The sequence below is a fragment of the Solea senegalensis genome, linkage group LG4, assembly GCF_019176455.1.
Source record: "Solea senegalensis isolate Sse05_10M linkage group LG4, IFAPA_SoseM_1, whole genome shotgun sequence".
NCBI lineage: Eukaryota > Metazoa > Chordata > Actinopteri > Pleuronectiformes > Soleidae > Solea > Solea senegalensis.
This window is the reverse complement of record NC_058024.1, coordinates 15,472,876-15,496,232: the sequence shown is the minus strand read 5'-3', so window position 1 is coordinate 15,496,232 and position 23,357 is coordinate 15,472,876. Positions and strand designations below refer to the sequence as shown.

Here is a 23,357-nt window from a genome sequence, read left to right as displayed (position 1 = left end):
CTTTTTCAATATTCATGCACATTATTTTAATTGTTAGAGCTTAGAGCTGTTCTGTTTGTTTCGTATGCATAAATATCTCACACAACCCCACTTAAAAAAAAACTCCAAACTATCACTTGATTGACACATCCTGGAAGATGTGGAAGAAGTTTAAACACAAGCATCAACCTAATTAGATTGTTTCATCGCTACATAAAATGAACATGAGATCACGTGTAACCAAACTGCAGTTGAGACAACTCCGAATGCAAGGAGATGTTAGACTGACTGACTGCGTGCGTCTTTCAGCAACGCTGTGCATATTAAAGGTACATTTCACTATTTTAAGACAGCTGCCATCATTTGGCAACACTGCTGTGTAAAGAAAACTGTGGTACCCACATGACTGAAAATGCCTTTGCTCTACTCGTTGGCACGCTTGTCTTTTTAATATTCAACCATATCAGTTCTAAGTTACATCATCCAAACCAAGACAGATATGATTGAACAAGAGGGCCTGCAGTGTGAATACAGCTCCAGTATCTTGTATTCAGCTTCAGTTAACAGATCATTTTATTGTTTTGACAGGTTGAAGCAAAGTGATGCTTTTTTTTTGTCTTCTTCTTCTTATTGAGCCACAGTGCAGCATGTGCTGATGAGTGAGACTCCTCCATCTGTAGTGTCTGTATGCCCTGCACATGTTTAGCTTCTGGAGTTCACAAGAGCATTCACACCCACCCCTTGCCGTGCATACTCTCATTTATATGTCATCTCCAATTCCCACTGCCATTAGTCCTTAGGTTGATTATAATTGCTGGTGTACAGAGTCGTGTTGTAACTGACTCCGGTGCTGTGTAATACTGATGCAACATGTGGCTTGCCGTCTGTGTACGCATGTGTGCGCGTGATGTGAATGCGAGTGGCTGAGCTACAAAAGTCAAACGCCGTAGGAATCATATCTGAATTGTCTTTGTCCTCACACACACACACACACACAAACCTACACATGAACTGCTCTTTAAAACCTATCCTCCTCCTATGTTTCCATTATAACCAAGTGCCGCCTGCTCGCTGCTTAGTGACTCACTCTGCGCCTTTTTTTTTTTTTTACCTACTTTTTTGTGGGTGAAATTCTGGTGATGATGTGGCATTTTAAGGTCACAATACCAGTCAGCAGTGGATGAAGTGCTGTTCATGCTGTACAGGGAGACAGCTCTCTACAGCCGACAGAGAAATACAGATGAACAGAATCTCGAGATACAGAGTGAAAAAGCAACTCTAAATAAATAAAACCCTAGAGAGAAGGAGAGGACCAAAAACACTGACAGAAGGTGACAAAGACAGACTTGAAGAAAGTCACAGAGGCAGAAAGGTACAGATCCAGCAGCAGAGACTCAGACTCAAGGTTCTCTTCCCTCCTACTGAAGCATTTTGTATGCAAAGGTACCTGCCTCGCTTTCTGCTAGACAGACCTTGTGGCAAATTGTTGCCGTATGCTAAGTGCACCCTTCCAACAGAATTTTCAATCTGCTCCACTGCCAAGCAAGAAAATGTGTACTGTAAATCTGACCAGGTCATAAAGGACTCAACTAGCATCTGGGGATAGAGAGGAGGAAAGAGGGATGAATGAGGCGAGTGGGATGGGTCAATTCTCAGCTAAAACACCAGAAAGCAAATGGGTGCAAAGCATGAAGCCTTAGACGGTTTACACTCTTACTCTGATGTCCGTGTGACACACTGAGACAAACATAGAAACACTTACTACGTATACATCGTCTACCTCCAGAAATTTTATTTCAAGCATATTTTTGTACAATCATCAATAATCAATGACACCCGCCAGATTGGTATTATTTGGTAAAAGCAGCTAATTTTAAATTAGATCACAATTCAATTTTGAAAGTTTCCACTTTAGGGTATGATGTATAAGATCGATATAATACTCAGAACAAAACACTTCATATATCTATTGTTAATTATACACAGAAAGAACGGGTACAATATAGCAAATACAAATCTTGTTCACTGTCTGTCTTCCATATTCCAATTTATTTTTGATGTTTCAGTGTCAGTGCTGGACCTATATCAGGCAAATGGTTTGTGACAGTGAGCAGCCATAGAGAAAAAACATGTAGTTTTTAAAAGCCCTTAACTCCAAAAGGCTCAAAAGAGAAGAGAGGATGGAACATTTAAATGAAATACTTAAAGTGACTTAAAGTGAATGTATTATGGTATTGGTGTGCTTTATTGTTTACAAAGTCATGAAGACTCAAGGTACGTTAATCCATCATGGTTTGACCGCATGTGCACATTCAAACGGACACACACACACACACACACAATCCCAAAGCTGAACAAAACCACATTTACCAAGTTTCATGGGTGCAAAGACATAACCATACATACATGCACACACAAAAAGCTCTGTGGCCCCATAGTTCAGATTAATAATCCCGTTAAACACACTCAGCCATGCTCACGCTAATCCACAGAGGATGAACCTCACAGCTGCTGATAAAAAAATACCTTAAAGCTAAATCTTAACATTAATACACACACAGTAGTGGAAAATACACATTTTGTATAAAGATGTGGAAACATGAGTTATTTATGTGTCATTTCCCTGCACATATGCACACAAATATACCACATACAATACATTATGCCTTGTTCTAAGCAGTGGTCATTGTATTCACACTCATACATTACTCACAAAATCGTATTCAAGAAACAACAACACTGAATGGGGGATTATTTGTTTGTGAGCTGAAACACAAACTGCAAACAATTGCACACACACACATTTAATATGCCATTCAGGGCTGCTGCAGTGCGTTGGTGGCTAGGAAAATCAATTTTCTCTCCATTTGATGAGATTATACTTTTAATATCTCTGGTTTTACCCATAATTCCTCCCCGATAATTTCACCCTGCTCTACAACTAAAAGGAAAAACAGTCCGCGTGAGAAATGCATAATGAAAAGGATAGTTGCACATACTCACATTGCTGCTGCACAGTCAGGAATACATGATTTATTGGGATTAATGAAGTCAATATTACCAGCAAACCACTGTTGTAAAGGAAATAGAAAATGTGACAAATACACCTTTGTTCCTCCTCTCTTCTGCATCAAGACGAGATAGGGCTGGACCAAATTCCCATTTATTCCAACACAGTATTTTAGCACGTACTTATGATCCTGCTCTATCTAACTTTGTAGAGTATAATTAAATTAGTTGGAGCCTGCGTTCTTCACCGCAGGTTAATTTGGAGGTAAAATATTTGTAAACAGTGTAAACATTTCCTCTATCAGTGGTGCTAAAAAAAAAAAGAAAATAAACAAAACAGAAGAAGGGCATCAGTGAGGGTGAAACCCTTATATGGCCATCATTACATAAGCTCTCCCTCCTCCACTACATGTATACACAAGGTGTGTTCAGCAAGAATGACGATTCATTGCCAACTGTGATATGAGAAATTATAAATGTGTTTTAAAGAGGGAGAACATTGATTTTGAGAAAACATAACAAATCAAGCCTTTACTGAAGATTTTGACATTTAAAGGAATGTTGGCGACATGGGGCCAGATAAGTTAACTCAATTCAGTAATTCAGTACCATGTAAGTAGGTTTCTACTTCACAGCCCTGAAGTTTTAAACCTGTGGTAACAAGGCAAGGTAACCAAAAACAATTGGTTTGCACTGTTTTCAGTATATATTAGAGAGATGATAGAGATGTGAACAAAATTAACTTAAACTTTGCATGGTCTTGGTGCCCATAGTGTAGTAATTCTCTATGGAGTCTCTATGTTTGTTAATTAGATTACGGAAAAAAAAACGGAAGTCACCTGGGAAACTTTTTAGTCGCCCGGTCAGATAAATAGTATAAAGGGAGGCCCTCTACTAATACAATTGTCTTCTTTAGAATTCTAATGTGTGCCAACAAAATAATTCACCACCTGCCACTACGGGAGGCAACAACAGCAAGATGGATTCATAAATTGTGCGTATTTACGGGCCACCTGTTACTTGATGATGACAATACAATAATAAATGAGGCCACAGTGTCACCATATTTTGTTTACACCGGTTGTCAGTCAATCCTGTTTTGCAGGGCCAACTCGCTTCACCTCAGATTTAACCCCCTTCTAATGGACAATTCTCGGGCCGCCCCGGTCAGAACCTTGTCAGAGTTGGCCTGGTTGGCTGAGTGGCTCCCAAGCTGACCAATCACCATGTTAAATTGAGTTGAACCTGTTGCCAGATGGGGTTCCTTACTGTTACATTATGAACTGTTGAACCCAATCAGAACATGGGCCAGTGAAGTGTGAACAAATGGCGTCACATCATAACGTGTCCTGTGATACAGATCGCTCAGGAGGGGAAGTGTAATACTCCTGTGGGCTGTTTACTAGGACATAGCGCACGCGGTAGTGTGTGAACTTGTCGTGAGCGTGAGCGTGACCGCTCGAAGCTGTTGTGTAACTGTAAGGTCAAAGACGCTCCTCTCTGCTGATTATGAGGGCAGTGGCCATGTGAAGTGTTGATGGTGTTAAAACAGCCAGCCACAAATGGATATTCCTACCACACGTGGTTATCCAACAGTAAGAAAACCTGAATCTTTTTCATCCGCTGTGTGAAATATTCTAGAAATATAACTAGAAATACCAGCAGCTGGTTTGAGAAAAAGGCTTTTGTATCGCACCTGTAATTATATAGAATACATAAAAGACTGGTAGGGATTTAGTGACAGCAAGATATAAAGCTGCAAATTCATATGATTTTAAAGTAGCATAAAAACATAAAAGGCCACCTTAGAGCCAGTTTAGAGCCAGATTGGGCCACTTTATAAAAGTGGTGGCACTACATGGTATTGCCAACGTTTCAGAAGTCTTTAAATAAATCAGGTCTTTAGTATTGCTTGATGAGCGCAATGAAGGACATTGCATATAAATAACGTCACATTGGTTCTGAAGCCTTTCTGGACCTTTCACACCAGAGGACCATATACGTAACCGACCGTATACCTAACATCCATTTTGATGACACTGTCTCTGTTCTTGTCTGGGTTGAAGTAGCAGTTTGCTTCCAAAAAATGCCAAAGAGTGCAGGGAACAGATCTGTGCTCACAGAAAGACATCGCGATTGCTCCTCCCAAATTCATATCACAATTCATTCACCGTTGAGTGTTTAGTGCAAATTCTGACCTTTATCCTTTTGTTCAGTCAGCCATTAGCTTTGAAATATCATATAGTTACTGAAATTGACAGTTTTGGATCTGCTTTCAAAAAGTGCAGCATTTGTTATTGAGCTCAAAGATTATCACTTGTTCTCATCGCTACTAAGACCTTTAGATCAATTTAGAATGTATCATCTAACAATATTAATGGATGTTTAATCCATTAATGTTTCAGAGCAATGAGCGTATTCTTTAGATTCAACTCTGCTCGTGTAAAAATTGGCGATCACACAACAACATGTCCTGTTTGACAAGAAAACATAACAACCTCAGGGCTTTAAGGACTGTAAATGTGTTGTCATTGAAGGCATTCAGGGTTTTTAAGGGAATATCTCATCACCGCACGTCTTTGAGGACTGTGGCAGCTTTTACAAAGCGTGCCAGGTTTAGGTGCTTAAGGCTTTATCTCTGTGGATTTCCACTCCCAGCCTTGTGTTATTGCAGAGGGGGCGAAGATGAGTGAGACAGAGGATTAAACTGAACTCCCACACAGCAATATCACTCTATTAATCAGCTGCCTTTGACTATGAAGGTTAAAATGAGACCCTGCATGGTGCACTACTGTTAGAGAACAGGTGCATTCATGTATGGGTTTCCAAGGGCCAAGGTTCCTTGAACGTCCGTCCGTCCGTCTGTTTTGTTAGCCCCTCACTTTCATTCATCCTTGAACAAAAGGTGGTGTTTTTGATGAAATAGTTGATAAACATGTCTTTACCACCTCATCGTAACAGGGGGGTATTAATGAAGATGTAAAGAAAAAGGATTATGTGTTTCATATACAGCTCACACCAGCTGCATTTTAATGCAATGTCTAAAATTATTATTTCTGAAGTCACATGAGTTCATATAATTTACATTATTAATTGTTAGTTGAGTTATAAATGTATTTTTTTATTAACGATGATCTCAGACTTTGACTTTAATATAGTTCAAATTGTGCTTTACATTCAAACAAATTTCTTGCTGCAATATGTTATATTTGTGGGTGTAGAACTTGGCAGCGTTTAAAAAAAAGTGCGTATTAAAATAATTAAAATTTTTCACATCCAGAAAAGTGACTCCTGATAAGGTGTTGGGCAAAGCTATGAAGCTGTGAGCATTCTCTTTGTCTTCCCTGATATTCATAAACAGCCATTTGACTTAAACATAAACATAAACAAAAACGTGGCTTTGCCTGGTTAGCGTTGTTCAGCGCAAATTCACAAAGGGTAATAAAACAATGTCATTCTTATTTGCTATTTATTGACTCTTGTCCATCAACTAACTCTCATGCAAGCAAGAGTCTGTCTTATTTAAAATTCCACAAAATGCAAGCTCGACAAAACGGCCGTGCAAATGATTTCTCTTTTCTAAGTTCTAAAGTAAATAAAGGCTTGAAATATAATTGAGAAATTGGCCACTTTAACTAGTTTATGCATGAAAGCAAAGTGCACCAAAAACGATGCTGAAGTGAGAGTCTAAGCAGCAGGCAGGATATAAACACATCACAGCCTCTCTCTGCAGTCAAAGGTGACACAGAGTATGCAGAGTTAGCATTGACCTCCCCCAAATTCCATTTGAATCCACTAAGTTCATTCTGTTGTTTGTCAGCTTATTTGATTCTTATATAAAGACGTTATTTTGGGCCAGAACTGCATGTGCTTCATTTTTTAAACGTTGATGCTCCGGTGTGTTTGTGTCCAGGCAGTTTTGAATGTTTGTAACCTCGAATGAAGTCAAGAGTTGAAACAGAAACACGTCTTTTAAAATGATGGAATTCTTCTTCATCTCCTTCCCTCTTTCTCTTTATTATTTTTTATTCATTTATTCTCTCTAGTGCTAGTTGTTTTTGGCTTCAAGATGATTCTAAACCTGAAAAAAAATAAATAAAAAAAATAGCACCATATTTTCATCACACACTGTACATCACTGCATGACAGTTAGAGGTTTAGCTGCTCATGACTGAAGTGTCTGGGAATCAGTTGGCTTGTTTGTCGCCAACAGGTGTGTGTTTGTGTTTGTGTTTGTGTCGGAGAGTATGTTTTTCAAGGACGGCTATCAAGCATAAACCATCACCATTATGTGCATATAAACTGTATGTGCAGGCGTTCTGTGTCTTTGATTGTATGTGTCCATCCGTTTGTTGTGTTTCAACTGTACATGCGTGTATGATATGTCTTGCAATTTGCCAACCAATATGACTCTGTGCATACCTGTGTGTGTGTGTGTGTGTGTGGGCACATGTAGGTGCGTCCACCCAGGACTCAGATGCCATGGAGCCAGAGAAGCAGGTAGACAGCACAGTGAAAATGGCTGGTGTGATCGCAGGGATCCTCATGTTCATCATCATCCTCCTCGGCGTTGTTCTCACCTTCAAACGCAGGTAGGCGATAAACCTGAGGTCAGTGCTCAGTAGCGCTGAAAAGTACTATGTTATTTTATTATGACGAACAATAATTTACAGAAATGTTGTTTTGCATAAAGCTGGGGTAGGCAGGCTTGTTAGAAGAAAAAAAAATAGATTGGAAAATTTGATTCCCACAAGATGAGCAGGAATAGACATATGCATTCCATACGCCAGAGAGGAATTCAGGCAATCCCTGCATCTCTGAAACAATCCACACATAGTGGAATTGGGTTTATTGCATAATTGTGTGGCTCCTTTTCTTGTTTAGGTTGCTTTGCTGTGTAGGCATTTGCTGCCAATGCAGGAATAAAGACCTGCTTAGTGAAAACCCATCACAGACCATATCCCCAAAGTAAATAATACCTCTTGGAGGAGGGGCAGAGGTCTACTTCTCTCTCATTTCACTGAATTTGCATACAACCTATCGGCTGTTGTTGAATTATTGATCACATCAACATATATCTTGCCTGCCCCAGCTTTAACTCATATACAGTACAAGACAGTTGAGAGTTCAAATTTTAACTGAAACACACATAGTTTATGGTGAGAGCAGATGATAACTATAGCTAACTTCTGATTTAAAGAAATGACTTCAAATGTAATGCTTTAAGTGCACGAGAGGCCACTAATCATTCTCATGAACTACAGCTGTGCTTGTGAGGGTCAATAAAATATTGCTTGTAGCATCTTTAAGCCATGTGACTGAACAGGATACATCTTAAAGTCCGTTTAAAGCGTCCTCACAGCTGATGTGAAGATAGGTTTAGATAAGTCCATAAATTAATTGAGGTGACAAGGATTTTCATAAAATGAGGAAGAAGGCAGATTCAATCCAAATATATTTATGTCCATTAGGTTATTGTGTCAGTCAGCAAATCCTTACACGGAGATAAGCATTTATCAAATATTGCAGGTTAGATTTTGATTCATTATATTATTATTATAAGAACACAAACTCCGTTTAATTCCACGAGCCAGTTTAAAAGGGCATAATTATGCATTAAATCTTGTGATGTACTTAATCCTCTCTAACCCTCAAAGGCAAAATAAATAGTATCGATAGATGAACCCAGTGTTTGGTTTTCTAAAACACAGATGGATTGTGTTAGTTTTTTTCATTTAGTAGACTCACACTGCTTCCTGTTTCCTCGATGGTAACATGCACAGTGGCTTGCCACCATCACCTACCTTTCTTCCCTTTCTTCCCTTTACTCTCTCTGATTGTCTTAATTACTCCATCCACCATGTCATCTCTCTCCACTCCACTCACATGACTGCTACTTTTTTTGTTTTGCTCGGACTCATATTTGTTTGATTTTCACTGTGTCATGAGTTCACTGTTTTAGTCTCGATCCTCAATTCCCTGTCAAAACACACACAACACTTGGCTTATACTAGAACAAAGTGACATAAAATATGCAGCTCATTCTGTGACCATTTGCATTTGGATTGAAATGATATGACTGAATGTTGTGGGCCTTGTATGTAATGCTTAAGCATGTCTTGTAATTAACCTGGCTCAATAGACTGCATGTATTTTAAAGATAAAATAGGAGGACAAACACAGATTTCATCAATAACATTAGTTAGTCCGACTAAAATTGAGCTAGTCTTAGTCAGACTAACAAACCTGGATAATGCAATTCATGGTCCGATCACTCCTGCATCAGAGTTGGCGTTCTGCACATGCATCAAAATTTCCGTAAGTATAAGGAGACGACATGTAAACTGCAGTACTGTTGCCAGAAATCATATGGCAGCAGCGTATTTCTTCTGCCAACACAGCAACCACAAGAGCCATGCATGAACAGCAGGTACTAAACATACAGAACTACAGTGCGATCCATCAGGAAACTGATATATCAATATGCACTGGCTTATAGAGGTGGAGTCAGACGTACACGGCCAATACATCGATTTTCTCCTCCGTATGTACTGTATACTCACACTTGGCAAGTTGTCCGGTTTCCTATCTTAGTCGGACTACAGACTTAGTTTGATAAAACTGTGCATGTAAAAGGTTCTGACTGAATGAGGCCTTCGAGCCCCCTGCTGAGGAGATTTTACCCTGCTAACAAAGGCTCTCATAAAACTTACACCCACTTATGTCTACAATATCTATGTTTGTTTCTTAATCTTATCCTTAGACTGCCTTTTCAGACCGGCTCACTGTTAGTTAACAGGTTATTTGGTGATTTCTGTGTTTGAAATCTTTCTTTTGGATTTACCCAAGTGACACACACTTGACAAATGAGGCAGCACTGACTTTGTTGAACAATAGCACAGATGCTTTTCTCTGGCTTAAAATAGAAATGTGCCTGCAGTATGCCTAATTTTATAGCAAACAGGCCCATGTGGCCTCAAATGGGTGCCAGTGCACTTACTATTTAAACAATGTGGACATTGAAAACTGCATTGCCTTGAAACAGTAGTTTTTTGCCTCTGAACCGAGCATAAATATGCATTTGTACACAGTATAAATATGCGTACAAATGCAGTGAAAAAAACCAAATCAAATGAAAACAGTGGCTAACAGGGGGTAACCCAAACACCATGAGGATAAATTATATCAAAAATGGGGAAGGAAAATACTTAACAAGGAAATAGTATAGACTTCAGAGGAGGTTTTCCAGGAGGGAATAAGACAAGTGGAAAACCAAAAACATAAGAGAGAATATGAATAGAAAAAAAACCTATGAAGTGTAAAACATATGAGGAAAAAAAGGAAAACAAGCCAGGCCTGATTAACCTTGGGATCAAGTCAATATGCTAATCAAATGCTAACTAGGCTAACAGGGCATTATCTTTGAAAAAGGCCAAGTAGAGGGCAAACACTAGTCGAGTATAAAAAGCAATGTGGTGCAACATGAGAGATAGAAAAACGGCAAATAGTTTGAAGCTGCTCAGACTTAGCCATGAACAAAGGCTACAAAAACCATCGGTCAGGGTTAAAGGTTTCACACAGGTCAAACACAGTCATGAAGCATGCATGCAAGTATAATGGAGAGATAAAAGAAAAAAGACAAGCAGATATGGTGATGAATCCTGCTTGAGGTGGAGGAAATATCAAACATAGACACTGAAGTCATGGAATATACAAGGGCAAAGAAAATACAATCTTAAAACAAGACTAAGAGTAAAATTAGGGCAAAGAAAAAAGACTCAAAACAAAGATAAAATAGTATTTTGGTGGAATATAACTTTAAAACCCAGCAGCTTAGAGGCTCATCACCGCTAGCTAGAAAGCAACATGTTTGAAAGTTGAATTTTTCAATGAACGGTTGATATGAAAGATTCAATTCTTGGTTTGTGAGCACCAGGAGGCTTTCAGTTGCTTCACAGTTTTGAAAAAGAAGTGAAAACCGACTCACTTCAGTTTAAAAATCACCCTGTTTTGTCATATGAGAATAAAAACAACACACCAGGGTAGACGGCAACCATAGCAACATTTTAAACAAAGATTTGTGTAGATTGGAAGTTGTTGACAGGACACATAACTTTATTTAGAGAGTTATCAATACATGGACTTAACTTGTCACGTGTCTTGTGACGCGTTTAAAGTGTCAACTACATCTCTGCGTTAAAGTATGATGACACTGTGAGGCTCCACATTGGGCTGGTCTGTGATCGTTTTAATTCTTTAAAGTTTTTCAATTTTTGCCTAGAAAAGACACAGCACACACCATTATTTTCCCCTGCCAACTTCCGGTGGAAGAGGAAACGTAGGAAGAAGAATAAACCCGGACAATAACACAATCGATGCTCGCTTTACAGTGCATTGCTAGCAGGCACGCTAATAAATTGAATGCAAACGAATACATTTGGACAGTGAGAGGTTTACCGCTGCACACACCATTTTCAAAGGTCATCTATATTTCATTTCAAACACTTTATGCAACTGTCTGAGTGGAGGAAAAGGTGTTCCTTTTAAAACCGAAGTGTTTTACATGCCTTTCAGAGCCCATGAATAATTCTGTGACGAAACCTTGTTGAGAAGTGAACACGCACGAACTGTCCATTTAATCATTTAGGACGCTGGTGCACATTGTCCAAGTTGGCTGTATTTTCCTATGAAAGCCCAGACATGTTGCTGATGGTGTCATGTAAAAGTGAATAACACAAAACATGACTGAAGTCTTAATGGAGATTTGATGTTTTTTACAGCCAGGTGGCCCTGAGGGCTCGAACAGCCAGTGCTGGAAGAAATGCTTTTCATTAAGTTTGATAGCAGATTGAATGAATAATGAAGGTTTCTGAAACTCCAAGAATTTGCTGTTTTCTTTTTCTTCTCATGTGATGGAGTGACTGAGAAAAGGAAATTTTTTTGTGGTTTAAATTGTTTATACAGTGTTCATGTTTAAGACACTTGGAGAAACTTGGTGGCTTTTTAAAAGGTTAAATAAATCACCCATGGCTATACAAGGAACACATATAATCCACTTCCTCATTTGCTGGCTTGGAGTCCTGACAAATCTGCCCTTTTGTATCACTAGGTCTTATCTTTAAATATGCTGTTATATAGTAAAAAAATCAGAATTATTAATGACTTTCCAGGAGGGACACTGTGCTTTTAAAAGTCCTGACCAAGGCTGGATCAGTCAAAGCTGTCACTATGTTTTAATGTTCAGTTGTAGTCATTGCGTGCACCACAGCTACACACTTTATATCACACTTCTTAGACTGTTCACTATTTATTTCCATATGTTTTTCTTCATTAATACAAACGTCAGATTGCTGTCCCCTCTTAAACTCTATGCATCCAAAGAAAAATATTAAGAAGAACAGCATTATTGGCTCAGATACCTATGACTAACGACACGCTGTCCAAAGGCTGCATCAATCTGCATCAGTGTCTCCTAAAGTTTTTATATGGAGACTCAATGTTTCAACAGTCAAACCAGTGGAAGCAGGGGGAAAAATGCATGTATTACATTTAAGACCACTTAGCTTGTGATATTGAAAATATATACGCATGCTAAAGACTTTATAAATCAATTTAGGCTATCTGATGGTTTAAAATAGGCATTGCACACAAGAATTTTACTCACGTGACATGTGGACTTGCTTGCTTGCTTTTTGAATTTTGCATGCCAGTCCAGTGAGAGAGGAGAGCACCGCACGGTCTCTGATCTTCACTATCTGTGTTTTGTCATTTTTATGTCGCCTCATAGGCAGTAGTTTCGCTTAGTCGACTTTAGACTTTGACTTCATTGTCCCCAAGGTGAAATTCTTGCTCACGTTCTTTCTTATGCATGCAACAACACAACAGTAATAGACTTAACAATACTTTCTGATTAAAAAACAGTTCTGATCACACTCAGGGGGGGGGTCTGTTGTTCAGGGATGTGATGGCTCAGGGAGTCATGCTTCTTCCAAAGTGGGTCCTCCTGCACCTCCTGGCCTAGCTGTTCATTGAGTGAGTGTGTGAAGTGTTGTTTAATTGAAATTGCAGTGTGGCCTTGTTATTAATTTCAATGAGGTTGGGTGTGGGACGACCAATTATTTTGTTGGTCACCTTTGTGAGTCTGGTCCAATTTTTGACAGAGGATGTTGAAAAAAACAGGTGGAACAGTATAAACAATATATATAACAGTATATATATATATAACAATAACAGTATATAACAATTACATTGGCTGAATGATGCTTTGATTAGTTGAGCTATTGTGTCATGAGGGCTAGTACTCCAAAGGGGGTCATTCAGATTTTTTTGATTTTTTTTTTGAAGGGCAATAACTGCACGACTATAGGACCCTGATGTTTATAATCTTCATTAGAACAATGTTATTTTATTCAAATTACGAAACACAAAATTGCTCTGGATATTTCTACCTACAATGGACATAACACTGATTCTGACCACCGTTACCATCATTGCTAATAGTTGAATTTATGCTAAAAGGGAACAAATAAAAATTACATCAAGAAGGACAATTAATGTCACAGGCGCAGCTTCAGAGCCTGGACGATGGAGAGTCTGACAGGGGAGCAGGTTACAACAGGTTATGAATTAACCTGGTTCTGACTCATTTTAGCATTGCAGATTATATCTTTTTTTATTGTTATTGAAATCATATGCAAATGTAGTCTGAACGTTCAGAATTACTGCTGTGACCATTTTAGGAGTGACAGAATTCCAGCAGTTTGAGTGTTTTTTTGTTTGCTGTGTTTTTTTAATTAGCCAAGGACCCATTTCTTCATGGGTTATTATGGCAGAAATTGTGACTGTGGTGGAAAATGAAGAGACGTCCTCATGTGGTAGAGGTTTACTGCAGTGTATTGTGTAAAAAAAAAAAAAAAATGTAGAAATGTAATTGGTGATGCAAAGAAATCTCATTTGTGCGTCCTGACTAAGTCTGTGGCGACGATTGGTTTAGATGATTAATGGGGAACACCACATATTAATCTCTCTGTCATTGTTAATTATTTGCTTGTGTGAATGTGTTTCATGTTATTGTATGTCATATCGCCATCTGCATGCGTTTGCATGTACATACATATAAATTCTGCAAATGAACCTAATCCTAAATGTTACACACTTGACCTTTAACATTTTGGTTGTTTACTGTTAGTTTCTCTCCCTGATGTTTCTAAAATGAGAACTTTATGATCAAGTTTTCAAATTCCACACTGATTCACAACGTACATCAGTCCATTATCTATGCTGCTTAACCTTTAAGAGTTGTGAGGGGAGCTGGAGCTAATCCCAGATGATGTTGGATGGATGTAGTGTACATCCTGGACAAGTAAAACTACAATAGAGAACCCACGGTTTTTAAGGAAGTGTTAGAAAAGTTCCTCAGTGTGGATGGTTCATTTTCAGACACAGGAGACAAACAATTCATGTTGAAGGCACCTGCATTAAATAGAGAGTTGTCTCGGGATGTACAATGTACAAATAATTGTATTTGAGTTTATTTATATCACTCAGGTAAGACAACACATGCAACATCTGGTAGCTCATAATTGCTTCATCAACAACAAGTTAAGTTACTCCATAACTTACAACAAGAATGGAAGTTATGGAGACAAGGCCATAATGACATAATATCGCTCATATCCCACTGAGTATACCATGTCATTTTCAAGACTTAATCAGCAACATAAAAACACATGTGGTAGCATTAAAAATGTGTGTATACTTCAGTTGATAAAAATGAACTTAACGCATATTCAAATGCATGCATAAACCCAGTTTTCATGCTTTTTCGTAAGTACTTGATGTCAAATTGCATATCCATTGTTTCCTGCACTCAGGCTGTCCAACCAGCATTTCAATCACCCTCCTCCTAACTCTTGACATCTTAACAACAGCCACCTCAACAAATATAAGAAACGCTCCTCTTTACATCTGTTATTTTGTTTTGGTTTCCGTTCTCCTGCCTTCAAACTATTAGTTATCCATAAACAAATGTGTCATTTCCATTGTTGTGAAGGAAGAATGAAAAAGAACCTGCCAACTGGAGACTATTAAGTTTGGCACGATAAATGCACTAGGTTTATTTCTAAAATCTAAACTGCCGGCTGCAAAATAAATAAATGGTTGATAACTAAAAGCGATGATGTGTTTTTATAGTTCGATAGAGTAGTATTTCATCATCAACAGGTTTGACAGAATGTCTCCAAAGTCAAAGACATGGGGGTAACATTTATTTTCGCTTTTTTTATTTGTCCAAACCCCACTGGCGTTGACTAAAACAAGTGAATGTCTCCTCTGTCTCCTGGCTCTAGGTTTCTATGTAAACGGTTCTCTTTGAAAAATTGTCCATGCCAGTCATGCCAGTTTTTTGTAGTCTCCATTTTAGAAACTTGTCACTTTGATAGATCATTCTGTCCTGATACATCACTGAAGAAGTGCTGTTGCTTAAGACCCGCTGAAGTTGTGCACACTGGCATATTGTGGTGATTTATGCTGCAACGAGGCTGATCTGGTCTTTTCATTGCTGCCTAAACAGAGACAAATTAAATCCGCTTTCTCGCTCCTCAGCCCATCACAGCTTGTTCACAGTCACTGTTCTCCTGACACAGCAGTCCACGATTCATGTTAAAGGATTAGCAGAAAAGGGACTGTGGAAGTCACAGCCATGAAACAGAGAGAGAATGGGAATACAAATGTTTCCCTGTTCAGTCCATTGTCAAATCCAGACAGCCATGACACTGGCAGAATGGAATAATAAATGTGAGGAGGCCACCACAAATTCAGTCTGAGAAATAAATATAGAAATAAGTGAATGAATGACTACTGCAGCGATTGAACCGTATCACCAGAAAATGACAGGATTGCTGGGGATGAGTCAGGTTTTACTCTTCACGTTGGTTTGCTCAGTGTCAACGCAAACATATCCACACACACATGAAACAGATGTTTTTCACCACAGCCTCTCTAACTCAAGTTTCACCCCCTTTTATGTCTCTCTCTATCTTCCTGTTTCCTGTCTTTGGCTCCACCCCTTCCTGTCCCGTCCTGTACCTGCCTTGCACTTGCTCCGATAGAGAGATTCACACATGGAGAACTCTGAGCGTGGGGTATTGTATGTTTATTTCTAGACACCAACACATCCACTTTGTTCTTCACTGTGACTCTCATCACATCAACATTTTTGAACTTTGCATGTTTTTCCAAATGCATCTGATGACCTCCAGCATACCTCGATAATGATGTCTTAGATAAAGAAATACATTATTGTCAAATGAAACCTGATAGCTTTAGCTTGAGACGGTACACAGCAGTCTGTGCGGATGGTGTGCACGTTGTCATCGCTGTGGTAACGACTCTCGTCGTTGTTGAAAAGTGCCACAGAACGTTTCAGATGCTGCATGTTCTGTGTACTTTAAGACAGTGAAACAGGAAAGGCATGCTGTTTTATATTTTGTCTTAAGTTATCACGTTGGCGTATGACTTAATGACTTAATTTAGGTCATCCTTAACAGACAAGTTAACTCATACAAGATGCTTTTGGTAAAACCTCCAAAGGTGTGTTTGGTCATCTGTGAATCGTGCACATCATTAGTGCTCAGTGATTATTTTGTGTAAAAAAAAAATATATATATTATTATTATTATTATGGCTGCATGTTTTAAACAGTATCATGAATCTGAGTGGATGTATCTGTACCTCTCATGTTACCTTTTGTATGGTGAGACATGTTTGGCTTGCCTGTCCATTACTTTCTAAACACCTTGACTGCATTTGCATTGCAAGTAATTACAGTATGACTTTATATCTGCCTCTGTTATCAGCCTCAGACAGGAATTCAGAAGTGAAAATAAAGACATCTGCTGCTGGCAGGTCGCCAAGTTGCTTGCATCTCGGCACTAAAGCAAGAAATAACGTAGGAATTTTCAGAAGCGAAGATCCGGCGAGCCCGACGCCTACGCTGTTAGGGAAAGGTTAAATAATTAGTGAAACTTTGTAGGTTAGAAATGACATGTTTGGCTTCGACAAACAAAACTGAGATGGGTGATTTAAAAGGAGATATGAGGTAATGTCTCACTTAGTGAAATGTGGAGTTTCATAAATATCTCCACTCACATTATTCCGGGCTTAAAGACAATCCTTCTTGTCATGGTAGCTATCGTTTCCATGTCAGGGTTCTCTTATAAAAGCCCAAATCTCAGTTTTAAAGCTACACCTCCGTACTTGTTGCAGTTCCCCAACATTTTAATGACAACAACCACAATGTACTTTTGTGGAATTATATTATTTAAATTCCTTATTAATGAGAAATAAGTTGATTTACTACTTCCAGATATTTTAAGAGTACGTTGATTACCCAAAAGTTTTTTTTTTACAAGCCTGTCCCCCTGACAGACCCGGAAATGCATTTTACTGCAATTTCCCAAAATACTGCACGGGCTATAACCAAATTGGCGTGATTAGTACAATCAGCTCAGGGGATGGGCTCAGGCTAGATCCATGGACAGTGTTCTTACAAGGCTAAGTGGTCTTAATGGAGTGTGCATGTGTGTGTGTGTGTGTATGTGTGACTACTGACTACAAATGTGCACATGCATAATCAGTGGAGACTTTCAGTCTCCAAATTAAGGTATATGCTGCTCATAGACACATTAGAGAGTGCTTCCATGCAGACAGATGCTAAACCTACACAATGTACTTATTCACAGATAACTTGGCACACACACACACACACACACACACACACACACAGTGAGAGAACTAGATTTGACCCCCTTCTGCAGATGTGACACATTGTTGAGTAATGGACTGTGCTGCTTGCTGAGATAAATGCTTGATGGTCCACTCACTGCACAGTTAAAGAGGGTGACATCTTGCCCATTTATACGCACACACACACACACACACACACACAGAGAGACTGTCATGTCACATGTTAACTTGTGCTTGGTGCAAGAGAAACGCCGCAAAGAACAATGTCTTGTTCAAAGTCTATATCTTATTTTCCTCTTCGCGCCTTACTCCTGTTGCTATTCGTAAACATTTTACTCTCCACTTTAATAGCTGAGAGCCAGGTAATGCTCTACTACACACAGTTGTAAAACACAGACTTAGAACAAGCAACACGAGTCGTGTGCATATCAAACGGCTTGTAAACAAAGCCACAGCTCAGCTGAATTTATTTGAGCTACCACTGAACGTAAAATCACCATCAAATGTAAATGAATCATTTTACTGTTTTATAAAACGTCTCCCGTATGTCCCATATATCTATGGGACATATGGAAGTTGTGCTGTTCCTTCCCATAAAGCGGTTGGAATATATACTAGAAAATGTTTGCTACAGTATGTATCTGATCGTTTGAACAGTGGTGTTACACAGAATTCAGTATTGTCATAAGCAACAGAAAGTTACTTTTAAATTATTCAGTATTACCACACACTGAGTTTCAAATTATATTGCAATGTCAACTGTCCCTTTTCTTCTTCGTTTTTAAAATTAAGTTAGAACAATGTCATGAAAATTTAACCATGTAATGGAATTCATTCATTATTTTACAGTAAAAGCAATTTTGAATGCAGTTACAATGAAGCACCATATGTCACTGTTAACAATGAAAATGTGACATTAAGTGAGATGCATTTTGTGTGCAAAAGTGAAATTATTCGTAATGTTGCTGCTGTGCACACTTGAATATCAACGCACACACAGCCAAACACGAAAATGCAGAAGACAAGGAAACCTGTCCTCCAGTTGTCTTTTGGTCGTCAAAAGTTTAAATCTACAGCTCGGTTTGAGGTGATCTCTGCCGACCTGGTCAGTCCCTGTGCGGGAAACAATTTCCACTACGGATCAGATTCTGAGAGAGATTTATTCAAAAGAAATAATTGAGTAATATCCTCACCACAGCGAGAGAGAGATAGGCTGTATAATTAATTTTCTCTCTCATTCATTGGTGGGTGTGCGTGTATGCATTCTGCTTTCAGTGTGACTGTATGCATATCGCATGTTGATATTCATTCTCTTACCACAGCACCAATTAACTGGATTATGAATAGAGATGAAAACCTGTCACTTTATTGGGCCTCTCTTTTACCCTACAATTTTCACATGTATTGGTTAACGTCTTTCCTTGCCAACAGCCAGTTTTTCACACATAAATTAACGTTTGACCACTCACACTTCTGCCTTGTGAAAGGGCACGGTGACAATATTTGTAGATGGATTCCCTCTCATTTTCCCTGGTGTACCCTCCGTTTGTGTTAGCATACATTGGCAGTAATGAGGTGCTAATAGGTCACATGTCAGAGAAAGTCTACATGCAGAATATGCCAGCCTCTGAGTGTGTGACAGATTGTGGGCAAGCATGCACGCGTGTGAAAAAGTGTGCATGTGCATGCACTAGGTGAGATTTTTTTCATCCAACTTAGCCTTGAGCAAACGTATTCCATCCCGACACACTATTTATACTGTGTATGTGTGATAAACTGTAGCCATCGTGTCACTCATGAACCACACCGTGTGTGTTCTTGTATTTGGTACCTCTTTAGAACCTATTCCTCGCATAAACACTGACCTTGTCGGGATTAGATGTCCTCACGGGGACACGAGCTTGGTCGTAGTGAGAGAAATGAAAAATGTTTTTGTTTTGTTTTTTTTGTCTTTTTAGATTTAGTGTTAGTTTGAGTACAATACATCCGGCAGATAAGCTATTCATCCCCCCCGTGCTGGAATGTTTGTATTTTCTCAGCTGATAGTATTCATATAATCTTGTGATAAACAGCCATCACACTGTGTGAAAAAGGATTGTGTGTGTGCAGCAGAAACTATTCATATTCAAGACAATCTCCAGTCATATCGTCAAAGTGGGAATGTACGTGTAAGCAGATGAGTACAGTCACATCCAGCTGTTATAGAAATCTTTTGGTTTCTATTATACGTCCATATGAACCCCAGCTGTGTGTGTGTCATGAACCCATGACAAAAACCTTCTTATTCAGGTACCTATAATAGTCACTATGACTACATGAATCACTTGTGACATTCAGACATGTTTGACGGCATTCACTGACAGGCAGGGAGTCTTGGGTCTGCACATTGTGGACAGAGGGGTTTCATTTGTCCTCACCGTTGACTCACTGCGTCTTGTATAAATGTAATCTTTTCAATTTTATAATCTTTGAACCCTAAGATCATAGTGAATACGTGCTATTCAGCAACATGTTTCCACTGGACAACCAGATTTGTTATGAGAGCATGTATTCACATGTCTGTAAAGGTTCTCCGTCATCCAGGTCAGGAGTTGGCTGTCGCCAACTGGACTTGCTTGAGTTGAAGATGTTTCACCTCTCATCCCAGAGTCTTCTTTAGAACTGAATAAACCTCTGAAAACTCATTTTAACTCAAGCAAGTCCATATCTTTGCACTCCACGTGTTCCACACACATTACTGGCGTCTTCCACTTGGGGCAAATCGTAGAACTCAGACCGTACAGAACTAACAAATTAGCACGTTCTAAATAAAATGCCATGTCAACGCTGGATGAAGTTACTTCTGAGATGACAGCAGAAAAAAAAAGTTATTGCGCTTCAGTCATTTTGATCATACTGTATTCCAGGTCCTCAAATCAACACTGTTGTGGTGACAATAGCAGTAGTGCCTCTGTGCTGCCCGTTACTCCTTTATTTGACCGTTGCTTACTGTGGATGTAGATGTGCCTATTTTTCAAGGACACACAAATGATGCAAGGATATGCAAAGGCAGCCTGAAAACACACACAAATGCATAGACTTTAATTAACAGCAGATCCGTCGCCAGCTGTAAAGGGTGATCTTTTAAGTAGTTTTTAATTAAATACGTGTTAAATATCTCTATATTCATATAGCTGTCATTCTCGGTTCTCACATTTTGAGATCTCCGCTCTCAGCGTCTGACAGTGAAAGAAAACAACAACAGTGATCTGAACGTGGAAGTGCAGAGAATCAGTTTAGCTCATGTTCCTGCAGGACAAAGGAATCGCCGACACTCTCCTTCACAAACGTCTAATTGTTAGTATACAGTGACTCACACTCACACACACACACACAGATGCCCTGTGCACTGTATTGGTGGACTGTTTTTTTATATGCTATATTAATATTTATGGCCAGTTTTAACAGCTGTGGCTTTTACAGCCGGGCTCTGAGCGTGCTGCACTTTATTAATATCATAAGGACAATGTCAGCAGAGCCCTAAAAAATGGTTATGGGTATGATAGAGGGTGTGTGTGTGTGTGTGTGTGCATGTGTATTTATATCTTTGTGAGGTCCACAAAACGCACAAACCTATCTTTGTGGGGACATTTTTGTCTGGGCCCCACAACTTTAAAGAGCTTTTCAGCATTAAGACCTGGTTTTAGGGTTAGGGTCAGAATTGGATGTAGGTTAGTGCAAGGATTAGGGACGTAGTTGTGATGTTAAGGTTAGAGTAAAGGGCGAGGGAATACATTATGTCTATGATGTCATCACTAAGATATAAAATCAAGTGTGTGTGTATGTTTGAGGGTTGTTTTTTTTTTAAAGGGGGAGTAAGGCTTGTGAAGAGAATGTGGACACAAACAGACAGACAAATGTGTTTGTTTGCTTTTGTGTGACCTTAAGAAACTATGAGATCCCAATCGCTGGCCTTGCTCTCTTGGTTTGTTGACAACTCTGCCAACAAACCTTTACAAATAAGCCACAGGAGCCCAGTATCACATGTACACACGGAGTTATTAGTCAAGATATATATGCACAGATATGGATTTGTTTCTTGAGTTAAATGTTTGTGCATTATTTTGGTTTATACCTGTATTATATGTATTTTCATTTTTATTTGCTTGTAATACTAATAATCATGATCATAATAATGAACATGTGCTACATTTTCTGTGACAAAACAAAACAAAACACCCTTTAAATCAAATCTATTATCAAAGTATAATGGCCTGTTCATCACACACACAACAACACCACACTCTTCATGAGAAAATCCTTCCTTCTTCCATTTGTCCAAGTTCCATCTTCCTCTCTTTGCTGGATTATGTCATTCCTCATCTCCTGTCTGTCTCTCCGCCAGCCTGTTGGTGATGGTCGCATCAGATGTGCAAGATTTTCTTTCATGAATTTATTGATTTTTATTTAGTTTTCCTTTGATAATCCCTTTCACTGGACTGAAGTTTTTTTTCTTTAGAAAACCTAAAGGTTGAACAAAGACATATTCAGTGAAATTCTCATTTAAACGTATGGCTCTACTGTGTCTTGGTAATAACTTATAGCCTATACTATGTTGAGTACTAATAGGAGGTTACTAACATGGTGTGCCTGTATGAATCTAATGAAAGGTTGAGGGTGTATTATTCATAATAAAATGATGGTTTTTAGAGTCTTGACCAAATTTTCTTGTAACGACACAGGGACCATTAACCTTTTACCAACACATTTTAATAATTACATTATTTTCTTCAAGCATCTCTGAATTACCAGGTTTACAAGACCAAAAATATATTTTGAGGTAATTGTTTACCTTTCACTAAGACTTCTGCCAAATGTTAAATGGTTCCATCAGGATGTTCCTCTATTTCTAGGCAAAATATGTGTTTCGCAAAGGCCTCAAGTGTCCTTGACCTTTGACCACCCCAAATCTAATCAATTCAACCTTCAAGAGAGATTTTCTTGAAGGATTTTCCCCACAGCTTTCTTGAGAGTGCTGAAATGATGACGACGTCATGCCAACAAAGTAACTTATAGATCATAGTTTATGCAACCTTTCGCACAAAAACAGTAGAGTAGAAAAGGAATAAATAATGGATAATAAACCATGATGATTATTAATAAATATGAGGTCTATATTATTAATCACTCCTGCAGCTAAGTGTAGTTCATTTTTGGTTCTAATTTATCAGATTATTTACACAAAGGTAAATTTGGTCAGAGTCTATGTCAGAGATCATTTGTGGCCAAACACAAATATACCGTCACAGTGATTAAACAAACACAGAGGGAGGCACAGTTGAAGTGTTACTGAAAGACATTTAAAAAAGACAGACAGACAAGCAATATTGTAATGTTTGTACAGGGGGGATAAAATGACAAATTTCAACTCTGGAAAGAAATAGAAAATACTATAAGGTTTGAGATCCAGCAAGTACTTTTTTTCCCAGTGATGAACTAATCCAATGTGTTTGTCCCTCTTCTCGGTTTTGCTCTGTTGTCATCATCGGCCTCACCTCACCATGCTTCAGAAGACATGCTTATTCCTACTCTTATTACCTGTAAGTAGAGATTTCACATCAGGAGTAACTCCTTTCACAGTTCCT

At 38.7% G+C, this 23,357-nt stretch overlaps 1 protein-coding gene across 8 annotated transcripts in view; it reads left to right on the top strand.

Moving 5' to 3' along the window:
• ptprt (protein tyrosine phosphatase receptor type T) overlaps positions 1-23,357 on the top strand; it is a 216,343-nt gene that overhangs the window by 123,144 nt on the left and 69,842 nt on the right. For 4 of the 8 annotated variants that reach the window (XM_044023698.1, XM_044023695.1, XM_044023697.1 and 1 more), the window contains 2 exons: positions 7,445-7,580; positions 16,098-16,130. In XM_044023698.1, the coding sequence (XP_043879633.1) occupies positions 7,445-7,580; positions 16,098-16,130 (169 nt within the window). Of the gene's footprint in view, positions 1-7,444; positions 7,581-16,097; positions 16,131-23,282; positions 23,313-23,357 lie in introns of all 8 variants that reach the window. The other 4 variants (XM_044023699.1, XM_044023692.1, XM_044023693.1 and 1 more) reach the window with 3 other exon arrangements.